The 14,903-nt window shown below is 40.1% G+C and overlaps 1 protein-coding gene across 5 annotated transcripts in view; it reads right to left on the bottom strand.

Annotated features, from left to right (window-relative positions):
- The window catches only part of LOC122428951 (transmembrane protein 45A-like), a 60,818-nt gene that overhangs the window by 16,270 nt on the left and 29,645 nt on the right, over positions 1–14,903 (bottom strand). For 4 of the 5 annotated variants that reach the window (XM_043449113.1, XM_043449115.1, XM_043449112.1 and 1 more), the window contains exons 2-4: positions 6,859–7,050; positions 5,944–6,156; positions 4,015–4,199 (exon numbers count right to left, since the gene is read on the bottom strand). In XM_043449113.1, coding sequence (XP_043305048.1) covers positions 4,015–4,199; positions 5,944–6,156; positions 6,859–7,050 — 590 coding nt within the window. Of the gene's footprint in view, positions 1–4,014; positions 4,200–5,943; positions 6,157–6,858; positions 7,051–8,315; positions 8,387–14,903 lie in introns of those variants that run through there. The other variant, XM_043449111.1, reaches the window with a different exon arrangement.

The raw sequence follows: 14,903 nt of genomic DNA, 5'->3' as shown, positions 1-14,903 counted from the left end.
CTGAGTTTTCCAGATTTGCTGGCATACTGAGTGCAGCACTTTCACAGCATCATCTTTTAGGATCTGGAACAGATTCCAGATCAACTGGAATTCTATCACCTCCAGTAGTTTTGTTTGTAGTGATGCTTTCTAAGGCCCACTTGATCACATTTCAGGATGTCTGGCTCTAGGTGAGTGATCACACCATCATGGTTATATGGGTCATGATGATCTTTATTGCATAGTTCTTCTGTGTATTCTTGCCACCTCTTAATATCTTCTCCTTCTGTTAGGTCCATACCATTTCTGTCCTTTACTGTGCTCATCTTTGCATGAAATGTTCCCTTGGTATCTCTAATTTTCTTGAAGAGATCTCTAGTCTTTCCCATTCTATTGTTTTCCTCTATTTCTTTGCATTGATCACTAAGGAAAGTTTTCTTATCTCTCCTTGCTATTCTTTGGAACTCTGCATTCAAATGGGTATATCTTTCCTTTTCTCCTTTGCCTTTAGTTTCTCTTCTTTTCTCAGCTATTTGTAAGGCCTCCTCACACAACCAATTTGCCTTTTTGCATTTCTTTTTCTTGGGGATGGTCTTGATCACTGCCTCCTGTACAATGTCACAAGCCTCCATCCATAATTCTTCAGGCACTCTGTCTATCAGATCTAATCTTTTGAAACTATTTCTCACTTCCACTGTATAATCATATGATTTTGGTCATACCTGAATGGTCTAGTGGTTTTCCCTACTTTCTTCATTTAAGTCTGAATTTGGCAATAAGGAGTTTGTGATCTGAGCCACAGTCAGCTCCCCGTCTTGTTTTTGCTGACTGTATAGAGCTTCTCCATCTTTGGCATAAAAGAATATCATCAATCTGATTTTGGTATTGACCATCTGGTGATGTCCATGTGCAGAGTCTTCTCTTGTGTTGTTGGAAGAGGGTGTTTGCTACGATCAGTGCGTCCTCTTGGCAAAACTCTGTAAGCCTTTGACCTGAATCATTTAGTACTCCAAGGCCAAATTTGCCTGTTACTCAGGAAGCTCTTGACTTCCTACTTTTGCATTCCAGTCCCCCATAATGAAGAGGACATTATGTATGGAGAAGGAGCGGGAGAAAAAAATTGTGAAAAGCAAATAACAGTGTAATTTTATTAGCTTGAGATAGAGTTTTGGGCATAAACATTCAAAGCAACCAAACATGGAAGCATAATAAAATCACCTAAGTCCTTGAAACATTTTTGTTTCAAAAGAATCCAGCACAGAGGGGATGAGGGACATGTACCATGGCTAAACCTTCCTATCCTGCCAGTATGTTTGCTTGTATTGGTATCAAATATTCATTTTTCTCTAAGTCTCAAATGTCATTTAGTCTGACCACCTGGTAAAGAAAAATACTAGTCTGGACATAATGATGGGTAGAAAGTTTTAAAAATAATCTCAGATTTATACCCTCAAAATTTAACCTCATGTATCTTTCTTAGAAAAGCTCTTGGGGAAATATGAAAACATTATTACTCTGCCAAAAGGGACAACATTAAACCAACCTATGCTCAGTTGCAAAAGCTCACAGCTTCCTCCCTCAGATATTTAATTAATTAATCATTAACTTTTAATGGAACACTAATTAGTTTCATCAGTTCTGCTGTTAATTGTATTATTACTTTATTCAACTATCTTTGGGTTTCCCCCTTTTGTCTTACTTTCTTTATTTGAATATTTAGCCCTTTAAGAAACTGGATTGCATAAACATGTGAATAATCTTCAGCAGAAGAGATGGAATATACTTTCTTCTCAAATATATAGATTATTTACTACCACTGACACTGGGCTACATCCCAAAGAAATCTTGACACATTTCAAAGGGAACACATACAAAGCAATTGAAAACATATAATAAAAGAAAAAGAATATTTTTGGAAATTGAAAAGAATGTTTCTAAATAACTCATAAATTAAAGAGGAAAGCACATAGAAAATGCGACACTCAAAATCGCCCAAGGTGAAAGCTACGACATACAAAATCTCATAGGAGGTAGCTATACTAGTGTATAGGAGGAATTCTATAGTTTTAGGAATATTTATGTAAAAATAAGAAAAATTAAATATAAGTGAATATTCAACTCAAAAAACTACAAAGAGAGGAAAAGAATATAGCCTCATGACCTTAAAGAAAAAACTGAAAATTAGGAGAAACTGACAAATCCATAAATATAACATACAATTTTAAGAGACCTCTATCAGAAAGTGAATCATCAGCTGGATGGAAAGCAATTAGAAATAGAGAATATTTAGAAATATTTAATTAAAAAGAGTTCGAAGAGCCTGACTTTATCCCTACATCCAGAGAAATCTTTAATTTCCTTTTAGTTCCCCTGGAGCCAAATAACCAACTATCATGCCTACCCCAGACTTGGAGTCCAGAGAGCTGCAGCCCAGTTCTGCTCAGTCTGTGAATTTCTATTCTACTCTATTTCTATTCTATTCACTGGTGGCTTGCCCTATTTTTGTTTGTGGTATTTAACGTGCAACTATGTATTTTTAAACTCTCTTACTTTCATCTACTTTTCTATTCTTTTAACTTACTTTTTATTTTAGAGGTATTTTTGATAGTTTATATGTCATTGTCACATATCTGAAGCAGAGGCGACACACTGAAGCATAAACTCACTGCATCCTCCTGACCTGAAGTTATCACTGTTAAATTTATTAAAATTTATTTTTAGTTTTGAATCAGCATTGCTAGAACATAGTAAAATATTCCAATCAAGAGATATAGAATGCATAATCACACCTTACATGCCATTCTATTTAGCTTCCCAACGGAAGATAAATAATATCACAATACAACATCTATATACCAACTGGTTAAATTCACTGATTATCAAATTATACCATGATAAGGTATTTGTTATTTTTTCCAAATCATTTTGCCTTCAAAAAACCCCTGAATCTCGGCCCCTATGTACTAGCCTGTGCTCCAACAACCTTTCTACTCCCCCACAAGCTTAAATATCACAGCTTTCCTAGCCCCCATTTTGACCATGATGTTTCTCTGAGTCTACCAAGGCTTTCTTATCAATCTTCACTGAAATGCAAATCCCTAAAAGAACCTCATCATCCCAAATCCCTGCACTTTACTGACTAAAAATCTCCTCTAAGAAATCTTCTGTGATTAAACCACATTCACCTTTCATCCCAGACTTTCCTTATATCCATGAATGTATGTTCGAACAGAGGATTAGATGGTTGGATGGCATCACCAACTCAATGGATATGAATTTGAGTAAACTCCAGGAGTTGATGATGGACAGGGAGGCCTGGTGTGTTGCAGACCACGGGGTCACAAAGAGTCAGACATGACTGACTGGACTGAACTGAACTGAACTGATAAAGTATATGTTCACTGATTGGAATATATATTTTCAGCAACACTCCAAGGTTAGGGAGTCAACAATTAAAGTGCCTGGAATTTGGAGTCAGATAGACCCACATTTAGATCCTAGTTCCAATACTGTGTGATCCTGAGAAAGTAACTTGCTCTCTCTGAGTCTCTTTATCAGTCAACTGGGGATGATAATATCTAACTTCCAAGTTGTCATGAAGACAAAATGAAAATAAAACAATATGTATGTAAAAGTCATGTCCAGGGGCTGGCACACACTTATTCCTCAATACATAATAATTCCCTTCCTTTCCTGCCTCCTTTATGTTTCTCGAGCTTATTAACCAATAGGCTTTAAGTGACTTTAGCATCGGGAACTGCTTCCATCTAAGCACCAGCTCAGAGTTCCTACAAAATGGATATCCAGGTGTGTGATGAAGGTGTACGCCTCCCACCTCCTTCCCTGCTGCTCGGCCACTATTCCCACCAGGGCTGCTGGGCCCTCAACTAAGCATCACCTCTCAAAGGCCTGCATTCTCACTGCCAGCAGCATGTCAGAAGGAGGTCTCTGGGTTTCAGGGCACAACACCCACAATCAAAGAGAGAAGGTCATCAGTGCAGACACCAGGCACACAGACTGGAGGCCCCAGCTCACCTGCCAGAACCAGCTTCCCTGAAGCAGGAAAAGGCTTGTCCGCAGAAGTTCCACGGTTATCTTGGCCTGTATAAAGAGCTCCATGAAGGCAATCAGGCCTGTCAAACAGATGACCAAGACCAGAAGCCTGTGCACAAAGATGTCCAGCATTTCCCGGCCATGAGTGTGATTGTAGAAGACAAAAGCTGTCAGAGGCAGAAAAAAATGGTTTGTCTTTCTCAATGAAACTACTGTTCCTCCCCTATCTCCACACAGCTTTACATAAAACACACACATTTGTCCAAAATATGAGGTGCCCACTGCTTCCCATAATAATGGAAATCTCTAGCATTTTTGGAGCCATCATTATACCTCTTTAGGATGTAATCTTTGAAATCTCCTTTTCCCTTCCCCAGTCTTTAGTCTCTTCTCCAATACATCATGACATTTTCAACTAACTAAATTTCAAAGCATATTTTATGAAAAAGGATAAATAATAAGCATGATGAAGGCAGGGGAGCAGGAGTTAGGGCAAATGGACAGATGAATGAAGTAAAGTCTTTCCTTAAGTAATTTAGTCTACTGGAGGCAGCAAATATAAACAAAAGTCATAAGAGTGGACTTTGATGGGTAGGGCAAGGTTCCCTGGAAGCTCCCAAGAAGTAGTATCTAACTGTATTTTTAATCCTATGGACAGATACTGGCTTCAACTTCATCCCTTTCATTTGGATGAGGAGGAAAAGATGTTCATTCAAAATATGGTAACATCTGGAGAATAGCTTCGGTGTGAATGGACACATGCAGATATGTATAGTTGAGTCCCTTTGCTGTCCACCTAAAACTATCACAGCATTGTTAATTGACTATATGCCAATATAAAATTAAAAGTTTAAAATAATATTATAACATCTGAGATGATGAGAATCATGCTGTTGGTGACTGTTGCCCAACTTTTATCTATCCCTTGTTCTCAGAGAGCATTTGGCAAAAGCGCTTATCTTTAGATGTAGGAGGCAAGGTGGACATTAGAAATGACTGCCTCTTGATAATTAGGGGCTTTTTAGTTCTATGACCAATCTACCCCTTACATATAAAATGTGGTTCAGTCACTAAGTCGTATCCAACTCTTCTGTGACCCCATGGACTGTAGCCCACCAGGCTCCTCTTCTATGGGATTCTCCAGGCAACAATACTGGAATGGGTTGCCATTTCCTTCTCCATACATATAAGATAAATGGAAACAAATCATTAAATATTTGTTATCAGTGTTTTCTTATGCAGTAACAGGGAGGCCAACTGAACAAAAAGTGTTAGGACCTCAATTTTATGTGACTGGATTTTTTGGACTCTGCTTGTCATGTAATGGTGGAGTTTCAATACATCAATATTAAAAAGGCTACTCCATAGGTACGGAAGCTACTCTGCTTTGAGTGGTCTCTTTGTTGGAGGATATTTATGCTTTACTAACTCCAGAGAAGGAAATGGCAACCCACTCCAGTATTCTTGCCTGGGAAATCTCACGGCCAGAGAAGCCTGATGAATTTCATTCCATGGGATCACGAAGAGCTGGACACAACTGAGTGATTAAACAGCAAAAACAATGCTTCACTACTCTGAGCTCAATTTGTTGTGTTAAAAATGGAAATAATGATCATCTCCAGGATAAACCTGAGATAAACAAGCATGGCAGGTGGTTCTTTAAGGTAGATGTGAAATTTGAATAAAATACCTGAATGATTGTTCTTGTCCAGTTTTACTAAATAAGTTAGTAGGGAAGGGAAATCTTCGGCATCCTGTCTAGGACACCTCAATAGCTTACCATGGCCCAAACAGCTGGCCTACGGGTCAAGGCTGTACCAGGACACCAAAGGCAAGGTGCCCTTTATTGTTGTAAAGGGCTAGACAAATGTCCAATAATAATGAAAGATAAATGAAAATACTCATACTTACCCTCCACAAATAAGGCATTTAATAGCATCAACTTGCTAAAGGAGGCGGGAAGTGACCTGATGGTGGAACATAAGATGTTTGTCACACCCAGCAGCCCAAAGAAGAGGTACATGGTAAAATGATGCCAGTCTAGGAGTCTGACCCACTGATCCTTCTTGTAGTCGTATAAGATCAAGTGTGGTCCTCCAGGCACAAACTGTCCTCCAAGGATGCCTGCAGAGGGATATATCACACTTTAAGCCATCTTTCCACAACTTCACTGAAAACAGAAGATTCAGAAGGATCAGCCTACAGCTTAGCCCAATATATTGTCTTTTTATGGCACTGATTCTTCTTTCTGGGCCATTACTTAACAGCTGAGCACTGGTTCTTTAGACTAGTTTTAGAGCTTCAAAGACTGGTTTGGATAATCCCATTTAGTCAAAGATAGCCAATTTTGTCAAACACCTATGTCAGATCTTCAAAGCTAATGTTCTTAGTTCCACTGAGTTCCCTGATCAGTTCCACTGATGGGCTAAGTTCCTATTTTAATCTAATGACTAGATAAATCCTGAGTAATTTCAGATTTAGATTTGTGAGATTAATCCTATAGCATCTGATGACTTCCTTCTTACACAATACGCCTTTGGGTCGGGAGTTGTGCTTGGTTCAGGATTAAAATGCTAGAATTCAGCTTCTCCCCACTTAAGGATAACCAGACACAACTGAGCAACTGAACTGAACTGTTAGAAAACCAGGCTTGAATTGAATTGCTACATGATCAAGCAATAAAAAAGAAATACAATTAGAATATGTATTCAGATGTATTTGAATAAAAAATTTATTTTAGTAATCTCTTGTTTTGATATTCAATCTTCTCTTTGCATGTGAAAATACTCCAAGAAAGCAAACAGAACACAGAAAAGGGTCACTCACCAATTAAAGCCATTCCAGCTAGTACAATTCCCTCCAACAGATCTATTCGACAGAATAGTGCTTTGGAATCATAGTAGGAAGTCCGCTTCTGCTTTTTGAAGGCATATTTCAGAACACACTTGGTAGTCCACCAAATCCCCAAAGTAATGAAGAAGAATCCAGGGAGAGCATGGCCTTTGAAATCCCCCATGACTACCAAAATAAGAGCACAGAGAAGATGAAGGCATTTCATTTCCAGAATTTGGCCTAAATGTCACTTTTTCTGTGAAGTATACTATCTCTGATATTGGTGGATATACCACTGAGTCAGAGGATCCAGGATTATTGCTGACAGTGGTAGACCCATTATAATATCAACAACAACAACAAGTAGAAAAATCCACATTTGTTGAACACTTACCTTTTTCTAGGCACTGTGTCAAGTGGTTTACATGCGATCTCTAACTTAATTTTCACAACATACCCATGAATCAAGTGTTAAATCACATTTTTCAATTGGGATACAAGTATAGGAAGTGAAGTGATTTACCAAAACCTCACAACTATTGAAAAAAAAAGTTCATTGCTTTTAACAGAGAACTCAAAAGATCTCTTAAAAATGATAGTGTACTCAACCAACACGTTTTAAATATATTTGAAAGAAAGTAATGGGAAAGTTTTATCTTTATGTTTAGAACTTGAAGTGAAATAAAATTGCCTCCAAGAATTTTTAAATAGGTAATTTCAAAGTATCAAACATCAAGAGTGTGGAAGAGATCATTAGTACTCATCAAATATCTGTGTACTCTTCCACACTTTTCCCAGCCACTTTACCTATATGATCAGAATCACATTTTCAGTTCTGAGCAGTGTATTGTGGCATTTGTCACTTCCAGGCTGAGTCAGTTAAGAACCTACATGAATCCTTTAACTTGCTTCTCCCCTGCCTTGGCAACCTGGGCAAAGCATTTCTACAAGATAGAAGACCATCAAACATCAGATTTCTGCATCAGATTTCTGCGAGAAACAACCCTTTATTGGGTTAAGTCATTTAAATGCTGAGTTTTAATAGCTTAATCCAGATGATCCAGAGGGATACCAAGTAAAACAAATTGTAAATTCTGTTCATTCCATTATACATGACTGAGCAATAAAAAGCAGACATATCCTCCTTTTTAGTCAGCACTATACAAAACCATTGCACTCATCTCACATGCTAGGAAGGTAATGCTTAAAATTCTCCAGGCTAGCCTTCAACAGAACATGAAACAAGAACTTCCAGATGTTCAAGCTGGATTTAGAAAAGTCAGAGGAACCACAGATCAAATTGTCAACATTGGTTGGACCAGAGAAAAAGTAAGAGAATTCCAGAAAAATATCTATTTCCACTTCACTGACTATGCTAAAGCGTTTGACTGTGGGGATCACAACAAACTATGGAAAATTCTTCAAGAGACGGGAATACCAGACCATCTTACCTGCCTCCTGAGAAATCTGTATGCAGGATAAGAAGCAACAGTTAGAACTGGACATGGAAGAACAGACTGGTTCCAAATCAGGAAAGGAGTACGTCAAGGCTGTATATTGTCACCCTGCTTATTTAACTTATATTCAAAGTACATCATGCAAATTGCCAGGCCAGATGAAGCATAAACTAGAATCAAGGTTCAGTTCAGTTCAGTCACTCAGTCATGTCTGACTCTCTGCAAGCCCATGGAATGCAGTACGCAAGGCTTCCCTGTCCATCACGAACTTCCAGAGCTTACTCAAACTCATGTCCATTGAGTAGGTGATGCCATCCAACCATCTCATCCTCTGTCATCCCCTTCTCCCACCTTCACTCTTTCCCAGAACCAGGGTCTTTTCAAATGAGTTAGTTCTTCACATCAGGTGGCCAAAGTATTGGAGTTTCAGATACAGTATCAATCCTTCCAATGAATATTCAGGACTGATTTCTTTTAGGATGGACTAGTTGGATCTCCTTGCAGTCCAAGAGACTCTCAAGAGTCTTCTCCAACACCACAGTTCAAAAGCATCAATTCTTCTGTGCTCAGCTTTCTTTATAGTCCAACTCTCATATCCATACATGACTACTGGAAAAACCAAAGCTATGACTAGATGGAGTTTGTTGGCAAAGTAATGTCTCTGCTTTTTAATATGCTATCTAGGTTGGTCATAATTTTCCTTCCAAGGAGCAAGCATCTTTTAATTTCACGGCTGTAGTCACCATCTGCTGTGATTTTAGAGGTCCCCAAAATAAACTGTTTCCCCATCTATTTACCATGAAGTGATGGGACCGGGTGCCATGATCTTAGCTTTCTGAACATTGTTTTAAGCCAACTTTTTCACTCTCCTCTTTCATTTTCATCGAGAGGCTCTTTAGTTCTTTGCTTTCTGCCATAAGGATGGTGTCATCTGCGTATCAGAGGTTATTGGTATTCTCCCAGCAAACTTGATTCCAACTTGTACTTCATCCAGCCTGGCATTTCTCATGATGTATTCTGCATATAGATTAAATAAGTGGGGTGACAAAATACAGCCTTGACCTACTCCTTTCCCAATTTGGAACAAGCTGTTGCTCCATGTCCAGTTCTAACTGTTACTTCTTGACATGCATACACATTTCTCAGGAGGCAGGTAAGGATGTCTGGTGTTCCCATCTCTTTCAGAATTTTCCACAGTTTTTTGTGATCCACAGAGTCAAAGGCTTTGGCATAGTCAATAAAACAGAAAGAGATATTTTTCTGGAAATTTCTTGCTTTTTCGATGACCCAGCAGATGTTGGCAACTTGATCTGTGGTTCCTCTGCCTTTTCTAAATCCAGCTTGAATATCTGCAAGTTCACAGTTCACATACTGTTGAAGCCTGGCACGGAGAATTTGGGGCATTACTTTACTTGCATGTGAGATGAGTGCAACTATGTGGTAGTTTGAACATTCTTTCGGATTGCCTTTCTTTGGGATTGGAATGAAAACTGACCTCCAGTCCTGTGGCCACTGCTGAGTTTTCCATATTTCCTGGCATATTGAGTGCATCACTTCCAGAGCATCATCTTTTAGGATCTGAAATAGCTCAAGTGGAATTCCATCACCTCCACTAGCTTTGTTCATAGTGATGCTTCCTAAGGCCCACTTAACCTTGCATTCCAGGATGTCTGGCTCTAGGTGAGTGATCACACCATCATGGTTATATGGGTCACGAAGATCTTTTTTTGTATTGTTCCGTGTATTTTTGCCACCTCTTTTTAATGTCTTCTGCTTCTGTTGCTGCTGCTAAGTTTCTTCAGTCGTGTCTGACGTGTCTGACTCTGTTCAAGCCCAGAGATGGCAGCCCACCAGGCACCCCTGTCCCTGGGATTCTCCAGGCAAGAACACTGGAGTGGGTTGCCATTTCCTTCCCCAATGCATGAAAGTGAAAAGTGAAAGTGAAGCCGCTAAGTCTGTCTGACTCTTAGCGACCCCATGGGCTGTAGCCTACCAGGCTCCTCTGTCCATGGGATTTTCCAGGCAAGAGTACTGGAGTGGGTTGCCATCTGCTTCTGTTAGGTCCGTACCATTTCTGTCCTTTACTTTGCTCATCTTTGCATGAAATGTCCCCTTGGTATCTCTAATTTTCTTGAGAGATCTCTAGTCTTTCCCATTCTATTGTTTTCCTTTATTTCCTTGCACTGATCACTGAGGAAGGCTTTCTTATGTCTTCTTGCTATTCTTTGGGACTCTGCATTCAAATGGGTATATCTTTCCTTTTCTCCTTTGCCTTTAGCTTCTCTTCTTTTCTCAGCTATTTGTAAGGCCTCCTCAGACAACCATTTTGCCTTTTTGCATTTTTTTTTCTTGGGGAAGGTCTTGATCACTGCCTCCTGTACAATGTCACAAGCCTCTGTCCATAATTCTTCAGGCACTCTGTCTATCAGATCTAATCTTTTGAATCATTTCTCACCTCCACTGTATAATCATAAGGGATTTGATTTTGGTCATACCTGAATGGTCTAGTGGTTTTCTCTACTTCCTTCAATTTAAGTCTGAATTTGGCAATAAGGAGTTCATGATCTGAGCCACAGTCAGCTCCCCATCTTCTTTTTGCTGACTGTATATAGTTTCTCTCTGGTCCCATCATACTCATGGGAAATAGATGGGGAAACAGTGGAAGCAGTGTCAGACTTTATTTTTGGGGGCTCCACAATCACTGCAGATGGTGACTGCAGCCATGAAATTAAAAGACGCTTACTCCTTGGAAGGAAAGTTATGACCAACCTAGCTCCTGCTGCTGCTAAGTCACTTCAGTCGTGTCCGACTCTGTGTGATCCCATAGACAGCAGCCCACCAGGCTCCCCCGTCCCTGGGATTCTCCAGGCAAGAACACTGGAGTGGGTTGCCATTTCCGTCTCCAATGTGTGAAAGTGAAAAGTGAAAGTGAAGTCACTCAGTCATGTCTGACTCTTAGCTACCCCATGGACCACAGCCTACCAGGCTCCTCCATCCATGGGATTCTCCAGGCAAGACTACTGGAGTGGGGTGTCATTGCCTTCTCTGATGACCAGCCTAGATAGCATATTAAAAATCAGATACATTACTTTGTCAACAAAGATCCATCTAGTCAAGGCTATGGTTTTTCCAGTGGTCATGTACAGATGTCAGAGTTGGACTGTGAAGAAAGCTGAGTGCAGAAGAATTGATGCTTTTGAACTGTGGTGTTGGAGAAGACTCTTGAGAGTCCCTTGGACTGCAAGGAGATCCAACCAGTCCATCCTAAAGGAGATCAGTCCTGGGTGTTCATTGGAAGGACTGATGCCGAAGCTGAAACTCCAATTCTTTGGCCACCTCATGCGAAGAGTTGACTCATTGGAAAAGACCTGATGCTGGGAGGGATTGGGGGCAGGAGGAGAAGGGGTTGACAGAGGATGAGATGGCTGGATGGCATCACCGACTCGATGGACATGAGTGAGTAAACTCCGGGAGTTGGTGATGGACAGCGAGGCCTTGTGTGCTGTGATTCATGGGGTCACAAAGAGTCAGACACAACTGAGTGACTGAACTGAATTGAACTGATATAGTTTCTCTATCTTCAGTTGCAAAGAATATAATCAGTCTGAATTCTGTATTGACCATCTGGTGATGTCCATGTGTAGAGTCTTCTCTTGTGTTGCTGGAAGAGGGTGTTTGCTATGACCAATGCATTCTCCTGGCAAAACTCTATTAAACTTTGCCCTGCTTCATTCTGTACACCAAGGCCATATTTGCCTGTTACTCTAGGTATTTCTTGACTTCCTACTTTTTTTTCAGTCCCCTGTAATAAAAAGGACATCTTTTTTCGGTGTTAGTTCTAGAAGGTCTTGTAGATCTTCATAGAATCATTCAACTTCAATTTCTTCAGCATTACTGATTGGGGCATAGACTTGGATTACTGTGATATGACTGGTTTGCCTTGGAAATGAACAGAGATCATTCTGTCTTTTTTGAGATCGCATCCAGGTACTGCATTTCAGACTCTTCTGTTGACTATGATGGCTACTCCATTTCTTGTAAGGGATTCCTGCCCACGGTAGTGGATATAATGGTCATCTGAGTTAAATTCACCCATTCCAGTCCATTTCAGTTTGCTGATTCCTAAAATGTCAATGTTCATTCTTGCCATCTCCTGTTTGACCACTTCCAATTTGCCTTGATTCATGGACCTAACATTCCAGGTTCCTATGCAATATTGCTCTTACAGCATCAGATGTTACTTCCATCACCTGTCACATCCACAACTAGGTGTTGTTTTTGATTTGGCTCCATCTCTTCATTCTTTCTGGAGTCATTTCTCCACTGGTCTCCAGTAGCATATTTGGCACCTACCAACCTGGGGAGTCCATCTTTCAGTGTCCTATCTTTTTGTCTTTTCATTCTGTTCATGTCAAGAGAAATATTAATAACCTCGCATATGCTGATGACACCACCCTTATGGTAGAAACCGAAAAAGAACCGAAGAGCCTCTTGATGAAAGTGAAAGAGGAGAATGAAAAAGTTTGCCTAAAACTCAAGGTTCAAAAACTAAGATCATGGCATTTGGTCACATCATTTCATAGCAAATAGATGGAGAAACAATGGAAACAGTGAAGGACTTTATTTTCTTGGGCTCCAAAATCATTGTGGACAGTGACTGCAGCCATGAAATTAAAAGACACTTGCTCCTTGGAAGAAAAGCTATGACAAACACAGACAGCATTTTAAAAAGCAGACATTACTTTGCTGACAAAGGCCCTTGTAGTCAAATCTATGGTTTTTCCAGTAGTCATGTATGGATGTGAGACTTGGACCATAAAGAAAGGTGAGCACCAAAGAATTGATGCTTTTGAATTGTGATGTTGGAGAAGACTCTGAAGAATCCCTTGGACTGCAAGGAGATCCAACCAGTCCATCCTAAAGGAAATCAGTCCTGAATATTCATTGGAAGGACTGATGCTGAAGCTCCAATACTTTGGCCACCTGATGCAAAGAACTGACTCATTGGGAAAGACCCTGATGCTGGGAGGGATTGAGGACAGGAGGAGAAGGGGACGACAGAGGATGAGATGGCTGGATGGCTTCACTGACTCAATGGACATGAATTTGAGGAAGCTCCAGGAGTTGGTGGAGGACAGGGAAGCCTGGCTTGTTTCAGTCCATGGAATGGCAAAGGGTCCGACATGACCGAGTGACTAAACTGAACTGATAGAAAACCAGGCTTGAACTGAATTGCTACATGATCAAGCAATAAAAAACAGAAATATCCTCCTTTTTTGGTCAGTGCTATAGAAAATCAGAGTCTTCCCTAGTGGCTCAGACAGTAAAGAGTCTGCCTACAAATTGGGATACCTGGGTTTGGTCCCTGGGTAGGGAAGATCCCCTGGAGAAGGCAATGGCATTCTACTCCAGCATTCTTGCCTGGAAAATCCCATGAATGGAGGAGCTTGGTGTGCCCCAGTCCATGGGGTGGCAAAGAATCAGACAACTGAGTGACTAACACACATAGAAAATCAGTCTTTAGTTATATGAGTTTTGAATTACATGAGCAGCCTTTTGTTCAAAGGTATTGTATCATCTACAGAATAACAAAGAGAGTGTTCAGAATCACCCCTGTGGATCTTACAGTGGGCCAGTGTAGGAGAACTCATGAAAGGGGATTTCAGGATTCCCTTCAGCTCAGCAGGGGTGGGTGATGGACCTCTCAGTTCAGGGCAAATCCCTTTGAGTTACTTCCACATCCCTCTGACAGAACTGTGACGTTTGAGTTACTTCCACATCCTTCTGACAGAACTGTGAAGTTTCAAAGATGAACTGTGAAGCTGACTCAAACACTAAAAGGCTCTTCAATCTCCAGCTGAGACCCCAGACAGACATTTTAGCAACCCCAGAATCATCCATACCATCCTAGAGACTCTGCCTCAGTGTATCACAAAGTGCCAAATGCAGCTTCTTATCCAGACTGACTCTGATGAGCGGTGTGACCTAGATGAGGTCCCTTAAGCTCTCTGAGCCTTGGTCCTTAATTAATAAAGAAGGAGGTGGCTACCTGACACCTGGAGTTACTACCTGCTCTAACAGATTCACTGATTCATTATCCTAACCACCATCTTTATCACAGTGTTACTGAGTCCTCTTGTAAGTCATGGCTTAGACGATCACATGAGATTGAAATATACTTCTATGTGGGATTGAGAAGTACATTTAGACTCTAAATATTTTTAACTCTTCTGAAAAAGAATCTGATATATTCTAAAGGAAGCTTAAATTTTACATTGTTTGGTACAGGTAATCCACTTCAAGGAATTTATCCTAAACATCTAATCAGAAATCAGGGACCAAATTAGAAGCAATATACATGTCTGAAATTAAGAAAGAGGGGATACATTTACTTAAAAAAAAAAAAGGTTGTTTTTAAAACTGAGAAGAGGCGACTTTAGATTTAGATTGACTAGAGGTGAATTCTAACTTTAACAGTTCCATGACTTTGGGAAAGTTGTTTAACCTCTCGGGGTTTTAGCTTCCCTTTCTTTAAAATAAAACAAAGTTTCAACCTTATAAAATTAAAATGAGTTGTTCCAA

This window comes from Cervus canadensis, chromosome 27, assembly GCF_019320065.1.
Source record: "Cervus canadensis isolate Bull #8, Minnesota chromosome 27, ASM1932006v1, whole genome shotgun sequence".
Taxonomy (NCBI): domain Eukaryota; kingdom Metazoa; phylum Chordata; class Mammalia; order Artiodactyla; family Cervidae; genus Cervus; species Cervus canadensis.
This window is presented reverse-complemented; position numbering and strand designations above follow the sequence as displayed.